This window comes from Vigna unguiculata, chromosome 2, assembly GCF_004118075.2.
Source record: "Vigna unguiculata cultivar IT97K-499-35 chromosome 2, ASM411807v1, whole genome shotgun sequence".
Taxonomy (NCBI): domain Eukaryota; kingdom Viridiplantae; phylum Streptophyta; class Magnoliopsida; order Fabales; family Fabaceae; genus Vigna; species Vigna unguiculata.
In genome coordinates this window covers 25167689-25180200 of record NC_040280.1, presented here as the reverse complement: position 1 = coordinate 25180200, position 12512 = coordinate 25167689, and the positions used below count along the sequence as shown (strand labels likewise).

The 12512-nt window shown below is 30.3% G+C and overlaps 2 protein-coding genes across 3 annotated transcripts; both read left to right on the top strand.

The window, feature by feature from the left end:
* Positions 1-519: 519 nt before the first annotated feature.
* On the top strand, positions 520-4084 carry LOC114173863 (UV-B-induced protein At3g17800, chloroplastic). 2 transcript variants are annotated; one of them, XM_028058514.1, is made up of 4 exons: positions 520-658; positions 988-1162; positions 1454-1728; positions 3037-4084. In XM_028058514.1, the coding sequence occupies exons 2-4, from the start codon at positions 1025-1027 to the stop codon at positions 3848-3850; spliced, it is 1227 nt and encodes a 408-aa protein (XP_027914315.1). In that variant the 5' UTR covers positions 520-658; positions 988-1024; the 3' UTR covers positions 3851-4084. The 2 variants fall into 2 exon arrangements, with proteins under 2 accessions (XP_027914315.1, XP_027914316.1); XM_028058515.1 differs by having other exon boundaries at positions 534-658; positions 981-1162.
* A 1890-nt stretch (positions 4085-5974) lies between these two features.
* On the top strand, positions 5975-9709 carry LOC114174150 (protein IWS1 homolog 1-like). Its single transcript, XM_028058926.1, has 11 exons — positions 5975-6231; positions 6334-6817; positions 7329-7442; positions 7731-7951; positions 8126-8255; positions 8335-8397; positions 8508-8585; positions 8763-8854; positions 8955-9014; positions 9100-9250; positions 9500-9709. The coding sequence occupies exons 1-11, from the start codon at positions 6212-6214 to the stop codon at positions 9596-9598; spliced, it is 1512 nt and encodes a 503-aa protein (XP_027914727.1). The 5' UTR covers positions 5975-6211; the 3' UTR covers positions 9599-9709.
* The last annotated feature ends 2803 nt before the right edge of the window (positions 9710-12512 follow it).

Below are 12512 nucleotides of genomic sequence, written 5' to 3'. Positions count from 1 at the left end.
TAAATAACTATAAATATTTGATCTTTCTCTATCTTTTAAATATCTAAATTTAAATCTGTAAAAACAACAATTTTGTTTTACTATTTCCTCTATAAGTTTGAACAAAATAGCATTCAAAATAGAAAAAAAAAGTCAAAAAATATCTTTAATATAATAAGAATATTCTGATTATTATAATATGTGTTTCTCGAAATATCAGGCCATACCAAAAAAATGTTTTAATTACTTTCAAAAATATCAATATATTTTTCAACAAATTTATTTTGAAATGGGTGATGAATAAAATTTTCATTCCTTTCTGTAAAACTTTGTTATATCTTTTACTTTTTCTTGCTAAAATTACTAAAATATTTTCTATAAAATTATTATCGTAATAGATATTTCATTGTCTTCATTTTTTACATTAAAAAATATAAAACTATATAATAATTCAACAATTTTATTTTAAAACATGTATACATTTTGATAAATATATTATTCGTGATAAAAGAAAAGAAAAGAAAAGAAACTAGGAATTATTTTTGACTCAGACACCTACCTCAACATTTGTGGTAGCCGTGTTCTTCTCCCCATCCCAAAATTTCGGCGGTGTTCCTCTTCCATCTTCTCCAACCCAACAATTTCCACATCCAACCCCCAATTTCCCAATTTCATCAAGGTAATCACTCTCACATCATTCTTCATCCCCCTCACCTTCATACGCCTTTTCCATGCTCTATTTTCTGCAACAATATCGGGATTGAATAGTTACCCCATATTTAGGGATTTTCTCTCTTTTTCTTCCTGTTTTCTCGATACTTCCATGTGTATCTCGCTACAAAATCTCGCGACAGATATTTTTTATTCCGGGGTGAATTTTGAAAATCCTCATGTATTTTGTATTTATTCAATCAATTGGTGTTATCACGAGCAAACTGCTTTAACGACCAGCTAACAAAACCGTTGCTTGTTCCTTGGCCTTCGCTTCTTCTCTGCTACATATTACAGCCCTAATCGTAGGGGCGCGAAAGCTACCATTCTGAAAATGCAGGTTTCGAGTGCTATCAGTGACGTTTTGGTGGTGCTTCCTCCTTCCGCATCTCTCAGACTACCGGAATTTCGCCACTTGCATGCTTTTGCTGTTTCTGATGCCAAGGGTTTTCTTTCTGGTGGATTTCTTAAAGTAAGCCTTTTTGTTATTACGCTTTTGCTTTCTTGTTATGTATACATATCACTAACATTAACATTTTAACTATACTGACACAGCCACAGTTCTTGTTCCTTTTGGCTTCAAGCATGATTCCTGCATTCAATTTATTTTTTGTCTTGACTTATCTTTTTATTCCAATTTTTTCCTCTCCATTTAATTTGATACTTCTAATTCTTTTGAAAGTGCCCCATTTTTGTGGCAGATACATTGACTATTTTAGTGTCACTGATTATATTACCACTCAACATGGCATATTCTTTGCAGAGCTGTCCTTCGTCTTACAATCCCAAGCACTACAATGAATTCTACAATTTCAGAGCAAGAGGCTTAGTTGCAAGAGCATCAGCTAATTCAAGGGACAATTCGGCGCCTTTTGCTCCTCTCCAATTTGAGTCACCAGTTGGTCAGCTTTTGGAACAAATTTCAAATACTCATCCGCATCTACTGCCAGCGGCCATTGATCAGCAACTAGAGAATCTTCAGACTGCTAGAGATGCCCAGAAAGAATCTTCCACTTCATCTGATGATTCCCTTTACAAGTAAGTCTCTCAAGTTTTGTTTTACTTTTTTCATTTGACTAGAAGTACCTACTTGACAATGTTCAACTACTTTTAGAACTATTGTAGCAATATTAGGTTCATGGCATGTACAATATCTTGGAAGCTTTGGTTAAGAATTTCAAATTTTCAATTGCACAAACTTGATATTGGACTATCCTATGTAAATACCCTTTCCTGCAACAGATGTCTTGTGAGAATTTATGTATCAAGATTTGCCTGCATAGTTTTAACTTCCCTTTGTAATGTTTGTCGTTTTTGCTCTTTATATTTCTTCATTTTCTTGTGAAAAATACATAAATAATTAATAAGTTCAAGCTTTAGTTGAATAAAATATAAGGCTGCGTTTTTAGATAAGCTACTGTGGAAGTCCATTTCAGTCTATTATGACTAATAAAAAAACCCTTAATTACACTAATGAGTAGAAAGATATAAGAACATGAAACAAAACTTGGATATATTCATCAGTGAGTTCATATTTCTATTTGATGCCATCCTTAGTTAGTGTGTCACTCTTTATGTCGATGAGATATTTTTCTGTCAGCTACCTATATACATATACATATATATATATATATATATATATATATATATTTTTTTTTTTTTCTTTTAAATAATTGCATGCTATGTGCATTACTATTCATACAACTGTCTGTCAGCTTTGTGGTGCTCGCTCCTTATTTTATTTCTAAACTGATAAAATAAAGGATGCTATTATGTTTATAAACTTGTTATTCCGAAATTGTAATTTTTTTTTTGGTTGAGGAAGGCATGTAGTTAGTGCTGGTGATAGTTGCTATGAGAAGGTTTCAAACGGTTGTAAAGTTTTGCGGCCTATTTATTCACCGGTGTGAAGGTTGTTCTAGCCAAAAAGATTATTCTTTTTTCGTGTTTGACTATTCTAAACGACAATATTCTTGGGAAAAATCTAGCTAAATTCATAATTTTTAGTACAATTTATCGTAGTAATTCTAGAGTCATCAAAATGTTACAATATCCATTGGTACATCTAATTTCTTATAGAATGAAAGTCTTCTAGAAATTTGAATTAAATTTTAACATAAACAAATGCTTAACTGGCTTATAAAGATACTCTCCCTCTATCTCTTCTGAATCTCATGTTTATGCATACGGATTGGAACTTTGATACTCTTAATGTTTCATGGTCGCAATGTCAAATCTTTGGAAGATTGAAACAATTTACAGCAATCATATATTTGCAGCAAATGGTGGCATATTTAGTTACTGCTAGTACAGAAGTGATAAATTTTTGTCAAATCTGAATTTTAGGAGGATAGCTGAAGTCAAAGAGAAAGAGAAGCAAACGACATTGGAAGAGATCATGTACTGCTCAATTGTGCATAAATTTTTAGAGAACAACATTTCAATGATTCCAAAACTAACAGCAACATCAGACCCAACTGGTCGAGTGGATTTATGGCCAAATCAAGAGCTAAAACTAGAAGCTGTGCATTCTCCAGAGGCATTCGAGATGATTCAGAGTCACTTATCTTTGGTACTAGGAGATCGGCTTGTGGGTCCAATTCAGACAATTGTTCAGATTAGTAAAATTAAACTGGGAAAGCTGTATGCTGCTTCCATAATGTACGGATATTTTCTCAAACGAGTTGATGAACGGTTTCAACTTGAGAGGTCAATGGGAACCCTCCCCAAGGATTTGGGAAAGACTAAAAGTTTTGAGGAACCATCACCGGGTATCAAGCTTTGGGATCCTGATTCCTTGATCACAGTTCAGGATTACGACGATGACAGTTATAGTGATAGTGATTACATGGATACAGAAGGCAAATCTTTCAGACTAAGAGCTTATGTGATGCAGTTGGATGCTGAGACACTTCAGAGACTTGCTACTGTACGATCAAAGGAAGCTATATCATTGATTGAAAAGCAAACTCAGGCCCTGTTTGGAAAGCCTGATATCCGTGTGTCTGATGATGGTTCAATTGAAACCTCCAATGATGAATTGCTTTCACTCACTTTCTCTGGCTTGACCATGCTAGTTTTGGAAGCTGTTGCTTTTGGATCATTCCTCTGGGACAAGGAAAACTATGTTGAATCCAAGTACCCTTTTCTTAATGAGTAGACTAGATGACTGTGCCATTAGATTATTTTTACTGTACCTTTTAGAATGTAAATTAATGCTTGGAACTTGGCGTTTTGGTCGTCAAATAATTGTTCTCTATTCTTAACAGGAATGGTTCAATGTTATATAGAGCCTGAGAAAAACCACATGGGCGTGGCAGTATATAGGGAGATGTACATTTATTATATAGGCAGGACAATAATATTATGCAATGGATTTTGTAAATGTCTCAAACGAGTGAAATTTTCGTTTTTGGCTTATAATTGTTGAATTATAGCCTGCAAGCTTGTTCAAGAAAAACCTGACTGCATAAGGGGTTAAACGCAATGACAGTGCTAATTTTGTTTGACTGGCATTTGCCTTAATAAAAATAATTACTTAAATGTTCACATTAATAAACTTCATTAATAATATATCTTTTTTCTATGTAAAAAGAATTTTACTTTTTTATATTTTGCCGCTTTCTTTATGTAATGAATTATGTTTGTTTTCACAATTTTTGAATGGCTAACTGATTTGTAATAAATTCAACGTGACTTGTGTTTGATTTATTTTTTTTTACTATAAAATCATTTTTGAATTAAAACTCAATAGGAGAAGGTGTGAAAAGTTAGGAGTTTTAATGTAAACAAAAATATTATTTCAAAACAAATTATTATCGGCACTCTTTCTTTCTTCTTTTATTTATTTTTTACTAAGAATTAAATTATATATACATAGAAGGAGAATAAGATTTTGGATTCTCTGGAGTTATTTTTAACCTTAATCGTGAACATTTCAGATAACAGATGCACTTCATTATTTCTTAGAAAATCATTAATATATCTTTTGTAAACTCTTTTTTATCTTTCTTCATTGTTGTATATTTAATAATTATTTCAATATAATAAAAAGAGTAGTATAAAATATTCCTTGCTCGAGAAGAGATACTCTACACAAAAAATCAATTTTACTAAAGATTTCGTTTTATTATAATTATAGTTACACAATATTATTTAAAAATTTAGCATTTCTCATAGCATCAAAAGTATATCTAATTTTTTATTTGTTCTAATTGAATAGGAATATATTTAATTTTTAATTGAAAATATAAGGCACTACTATTTTCATTAATACTTTTAATAATTAATAAAATGAATAGTTTGTAAAGAAAAATACAATCGATACTTTTTTAATAATTTAATTCAATCTTGATTTTAACTTCGTACCCATTTTGTATTATTCTTTTATGCATCCACGCCTCATCATTTTTATTCTTTAGTTTATATAGAAAATTCAAGATTATGATGTTTGTTATAGAAAATGATAAACTGTAATTATACTTAAAGATATAATCTAATGATATGAATTAGTTAAAAGATAAAACTCATTATTATCACTAATTAGTAAAAAGATAAGATAAAACTTAATTTAATTTTATCGTTAGTCGAATAAATAAATTGTTAAATTTCATATAACAATATCTCTAAATTAGAGTAACATATTCTTAAAATCTCAATCTGTATAAGTTGTTATAATTTGAGGGTTAAATATGTTTTTGGTCCCTCAAGTTTCAGTGAATTTTGAAATTAGTCCCTTATCAAAACTTTATACCAATTTAGTCCTTCATCTTTCAAAATGCGTGAATTTAGTCCTTTTAACTAAATTTTGTTAAGTTTATTTGACGTTTCAAGCACATTTCATGATAATATTTAAGTTAACATTGAAGCAAAAATGTGTCAAACAGTGTAAATAATTTAAATACTATCATGAAATGCGCTTGAAACGTCAGATAAACTTAACAAAATTTGGTTAAAAGGACTAAATTCATACATTTTGAAAGATGAAGGACTAAATTGGTCAAAAATTTTGATGAAGGACTAATTCCAAATTTCGCTGAAACTCGAGAGACCAAAAACATATTTAACCCATAATTTAAATTTAAATCTAAAGATGTAAGAATTGTTGTTCATGGGTAGAATTAAGTCAACTCTAATAATATCTCTCAAAGATTTTTTTTTCAAACCATTTTTTACTTTTATTTTTTTCATTTCTTAGTGTGATTATTTTTATAATGGGTTCTTTAGATTTATTCCAATAATAAACTTCTTTATTTTAAATCTTGAAAATAATATTTTTGAAATTATCACAAGATCCCATTACACCAAGATCTGAGTAGATCTCCCCTGCCTCTTTTGTTTTGGTGGAACCCTCCCTTCATATCAAACAACTCTGTTCCTTTTTCATTTCATACATTCATTAACTTCGTCGTAACCTTTTTCTTTATTTCTTTACTATCGCTCAGAACACAAACCCTAATCCTCTTACCTCCAATTCACTTATAATTCTTTTTTCCAATTTCCAACCCACTCAGCATCAGCCATGGGTTACGAAGACGATCCGTGCGTTTGCGTTTTCTTTTTCTCTTTGATTAATTTTGCGTTAGGGTTTTGCCTTCGTTGATTCACTCGATTTCTTCTTCTTTTTTTTCGATTTATTTTCAGGTACCGCGACGAGGACGGTGAGCCCTTGATGGATTACGATGACATTCAATCTGACCGCGAGCCCTCTCCGGAGCCGCGCCACCAGCTCGACGATTACGGGGATGATGTCAACGACGAGTGGCAGGGCCGGGATCGGTCGCAGACGCCGGTGTACGACAACGATTCGGCGCGCTCGAAGCCGCGGAAGAGGCTGATCAAGAAGAGCGATGCGGGGAAGCAGTCGGTGGCGCCGGAGCTCGAGGATGAGGATGAGGGATATGTTCCTGAGGCGAGGTTTGACGAGGGGGATGGAAGGAAGAGGAAGAAGGGAAAGGAGGTTGGGAGTGGGAAGAAGGAGAAAAGGCTGAAGGGTGAGAAGAGATTTGGTGGTGGCAGTGGCTCTAAATTTGGGGGTTCTAAAAAAGGTTTCGGTGGTAAGGCTGGGAAGGATCATGATGGTGAAGTTGAGGAGATGTGGGATTCAATTGCTGGGGGTAATTCTGAGGTATATTGCCCTGCATTTTCTATACCGCCTTTGCGATTTTCCTTGATTGATTGGGCTGAAATTATTTAAAATGATTTTGGTTTTGAATAATTTTGAACGAAGCTGCTTCCCAAACTTTATTGGATGAAACTGGTTTTTTACAATTGATTTTGAATGGTTGAAATTGGTTTTGCAAATTTGTTTTCATTAGATTTTGAATAATCATGTTTGGATGTTTTTTTGAAGCAAGTTATTTGGAAAATTCTGAATAAAAGAATTTCTTCACCCCAAAAGTATTCAAACTTAGTTCTTTCTCACTAAATCAATTTTTGGATCAAACAAGTGAACATTTACGTAAAAACAATTCCAATTTGAGGCATTGATGATAATAAATGTGTGACTGTGAATATAATACTTGTTTCTCCATTTGAACTTTTGTGGATTGATCATAATTTTGTTTATTCTCTTTTTGATAATGGCCAGTATTTGGTTGTTATTATATCTGATCGGTACTTTTTGTTTATATTAATAGGATGATCACGAAGGTGTCAGGAATCTGGATGATGACAACTTTATAGATGACACTGGAGTGGAACCTGCTTATTATGGTAGTGATGAACCACGTTCTCCTGGTGATGCTCCTCAGGTTGGTGATTTTTTCCCTTTCTGATTTCTTACTAAGTTATCCTGCCATCAGATTCACTGTGTTGGATAACTTTTTTGATTCAAAGAAGTTCCTGCAACCAGTATTGGAGTGTTGGTAAACTATAAATATATAATAATGTTCTTTGAGAGAGAGAATTGAGTTATTCTGCTGCGTTGATTTTGCCTTAATTGGACACAATTTTATGAGAAGTTAATTTTAGGCTTGTTGCACTGTTTCTTCAAATGGCCTTTGTGTGATACATTTTTGTCTGTTACATTGCATTCGTAGGCAGAGGAAGGTGAAGAAGATGAAGAGATCAAGGATCTTTTCAAGATAGGGAAGAAAAAGAAAAAGAACGAGAGGAGTCCAGCTGAAATAGCATTATTAGTGGAGAATGTCATGGCCGAACTTGAGGTTACAGCTGAAGAAGATGCAGATCTTAATAGGCAGGGGAAACCTGCCATTAATAAACTCAAGAAGTTGCCTCTTCTCACAGAAGTCCTCTCGAAGTATGTGATTAATTTCCTAACTTGTTACGATTGCAGATTGATATTTCTTTAATCTTTTATGATTATTTTATCCTTATTTGAATAACTTCTGCACGTTTGCAGATTGATATTTCTTTTACCTTTTATGTTTATTTTATCCTTATTTTAATAACTTCTGGACCAACTATTTGGCAGGAAGCAGCTCCAACTAGAGTTTTTAGATCATGGAGTCCTGACTTTGTTGAAGAATTGGCTTGAGCCACTTCCTGATGGAAGCTTACCCAATATAAATATTCGCACGGAAATTTTGAAGATATTGAATGATGTAAGTTTACACCACTACAGCATTTTAGATGATTAATTTTAGATTATTTAGAATCTCATTTATTTGTCTCGTTATGCAGTTTCCTATAGACCTAGAGCAATATGATAGAAGAGAACAATTGAAGAAGAGTGGCCTTGGAAAAGTATGGTTTCCTTTGATCATGCGACTAATTTGCTTCCTTACGGGCCTAAAATATCCCCTTAAATATATGTACCGTATTGATAATTTGGACTCTTTTGTTTGTGTGGGCAGGTCATTATGTTTTTATCAAAATCTGATGAAGAAATCAGTGTAAACCGGAAACTAGCCAAGGAGCTGGTTGACAAGTGGGTAAGTAATGCAGGATCGAATTATTGCTCCATCATACACTTCTATTTTTCTTCAATGTTTAGTCACTTAGCGTTTTAAATGTCTAAGTGTAAACTAGATAGTTCTATTTGTTGTTTTTGAGCACTATGTTTACTTCTTTACTAGAAAATTTATGTCAATTATGTTTTCTAATTGCAGAGCCGGCCTATATTTAATAAGAGTACCCGATTTGAAGACATGAGAAATGTAGAGGATGATAGGGTTCCTTTTAGGAGACCATCGCTAAAGAAGTACTATTAAACTTTTCTGTCTCTTGGTCCCTTATGTATTATTATGAATACTTATTCCATCACGCTCAATTTATATAATTTTGTTGACATTACATTACAGGCCAACTAATAAAGCTGCAGGAATATCGAGAGATAGCGATCTTGATCTGGAAATTTCACAGTAGGCCTGGATGACATTTTTGAACTTTTTATTGATCACGATTTCTAAATTATATTCGTTTGTAATTTTTCTGACTCTAATGCAGACCTAGGGCTGGACAATCCTCCTCCAGGCAGCACGCTTCGAGACCGGAAGCGACACCTTTAGATTTTGTCATACGACCCCAGTCCAAAATTGATCCAGAAGAGATTAGAGCTCGGGCAAAACAAGCTGCCCAAGACCAGCAGCGTATGAAGGTTGGTGCTTTTTTTTACTTTTTTAATTATATGATTTTTCTAATCCTGTTATGATTTGTTATAATGTGATGTCTTCCTAAGTAGTACATATTTAAAAATAAAAGTAATAAAGAGTTTATGTTGTGAACTCGTATGGAATTTGGAATTTAAGAGATGGATGTATGTATGTTATTTTATTTGTTCATATATTTGTAAAGATGTGAACAATTTCATGCATTAACTTTTCATTGTATTAACCGTTCCTTGCAGATGAATAAAAAATTGCAGCAGTTAAGAGCACCCAAAAAGAGGCAGCTTCAGGCTACAAAATTAAGTGTGGAGGGTCGTGGAATGGTCAAATATTTGTAAATGATGACAAGGACTGAATATCGTGTGATTCTTAAGTTGGATTTGATAATTTTCTGTCTTATGATCAAACATTTTATATGAAATAAATCTGTTATTTTTATTTCTATAATATATATATTTTGTTTTATTCTATAAAATTTTATTGAAGTCTCTAAATAATCGAAATTTTATTTTTTTCATTATAAAATGAGGTTTATTTGTTTGTTTTAAAATCTGAAATTACAACTTTTGGTTCTTGACTTTAGACCTATATTTTTAAGCAGATAAAACAATATTTACTTTCGAAATTTTGAATTCTTATTTTAGCCATTAGGTTTTTACATTTTATAAAATTAATACAGAAATAAAGTTTCAAGATATTTAAATGTACGAAATCAAATAAATATGTATCGTATCACTGTATACTTGCATTTGACGTATAACTAAAGTTGAATAAAATATAAACTTTTATAAACAATAAAATAGTTAAAATCATTTTGTAAAATACAGTTTTATGAGAAGTGAGAATCCAATATTTATGTCGGTTCAAAAATTTATTGACATAGAAAATCTATTTTAATAATTGTAAAAATATATTGTACATTAGCATTCCTTTCTCCTGATGAATCTGTCGGAGTTTTCAAACGGATTCATGAGTCAGCGGTATACAAAATATTTGCTTATCGTGCTTTTCTTGCATTACTGGTTAAAATTATGAGAAAACTAAGGGTGATTATCATTAAAAATACTTATCATGTAATTTGTTTAAGTCAGCGGTATACAAAATATTTGCTTATCGTGCTTTTCTTGCATTACTGGTTAAAATTATGAGAAAACTAAGGGTGATTATCATTAAAAATACTTATCATGTAATTTGTTTAAGTCAGCGGTATACAAAATATTTGCTTATCGTGCTTTTCTTGCATTACTGGTTAAAATTATGAGAAAACTAAGGGTGATTATCATTAAAAATACTTATCATGTAATTTGTTTAAGTATTTCAACAATTTTAAAAAATTAAAATATATTGTATTTAACTTTTTATAATTAATTTATTTTTATTTTTTAAATAATTCATTTGAACAAGGTAATTGAAATATTTAATGTTTTCATTTTCCGTTTGGATAAAAGAATTAAATTTATATTGTAAGATAAAATTTTATTTTAATTTATAAAATTTTAAATTAAATTTAAAAAATATTAGTCAATTTAAAATATTTAATAATTTGATTTTAAAAATAGGAGTCAAATTTAACTTTTTTAATATTAATTAATATTATAAATCCTGGAGCAACAATTATATACTTTTATATCAATAATAATATATTTTTATATCAATATTGATTCATTCCATAAAAAATTATAATATCATTTAGTAATCACTTCATTTAATAACAATAAAATCATTAATTATATAAATCACAAGTTTAATATATAATATAAAAACACAATATCAATGTGATATAATTAATCCACAATTGTAACATAAACATGTAAATTCATATCAAAGTTAATCAAAATCTTAATCCGAAGTTATGATGTCAAATATTTTTCTATTAAAAAAAAACTAAATAACTTGTTCAAACAACCACTTTCTTATTTAATACATTTTTTTTTGTAAATTTTCATCATTTAACTAGCAAGTCTTTCATTCAACACAACTTACAAAAAGTGCAACAAAATTTATCAATCATAGTGTTGTACAACTAATGCAAACATGTAGAAGACTTATCAAATATCATAAAATTAATCAATCACAAGAAAATATGTATTATTTGTCGTGATTTAAGTTGTAGAAATATATATTAAAACATAATTTTTCTCATACTCATTTGAAGGACTTTCACAATAGGTAATTGTTTTGGCATATTAGCTAACCATATAGCTAACTGTTTTGCATGTTAGCTAACCATTTAAGAGCTTTAACTCATTATTCATTATCAAGATTTGACATTAAACACATCTATTTAGCACTTTCTTGATTTCATTTTCATAAACCTTTTCATCATATACATGTGTCAATATCTCAAATGACCTTTCTATTGTATTTCGTACACTTGTATGACAAAGATTAGACAACTTGTAAGTTTGAGGGATGTTCCCAATCCACTTATTAAGATAATATCTAAGCTTATCTTTAGAAGAATGTGTAATAATATATAATGTTTAAAAAAATGCGTAAAGTTAATTAATCTAGTATAATTATTTATAAACTTACCACAAACTATCTCCATTTACTTGCATCAAGACTTCCCAAATTATAAGTATGAAACTTCAAATAATTCTTTTTATCTGTAATAACTAAATTGTATCACCATATACTTAAGATTGTGAACAAGGATATGTATAAACATGTCGGTGCTGTTCGTTCTTACCAATAGAAATAGATATTATAATACTCTTTATTTTAAAGTATGATGGGAACTTGTTGCTTTATCAATAAATTCAAAATAATGACATGTCATCTTACCTAGACATTCTAGTATAAATTGGATGAAATACTCCATATTTAAATTTTAAATATTAAGATGCATTTAGAGAATCTGTATATTTGAAAAAATGTGGTGAAATGGTTGTGGAAAAGAAAGAAAAAGAGAGTTGAAAATCATTCGTGCTACAAAAGTTAAGAATCCCTTTGCATTTACTGATATCTGATAAGTGTTTTGTCATATGACAACACTAAGAGTACTTGAGTTAGTATATTTTTAGTTTAGTATTAAATAATGACTTATATTTTAAGTTTAGTATTAACAAAATTTTAGATGTATTTATTTACAAAGTTGCTTAATAAATTTATAATTATTTATTATGTGATATAATTAGACTATTAATTTTCTAAATATTGTAAAATTATTAATATTATTATTATCTTGAAAATAATTTTAAATAAAATAAATAATTAAATTTTTTATTATGAAATTAATAAATATTTTTT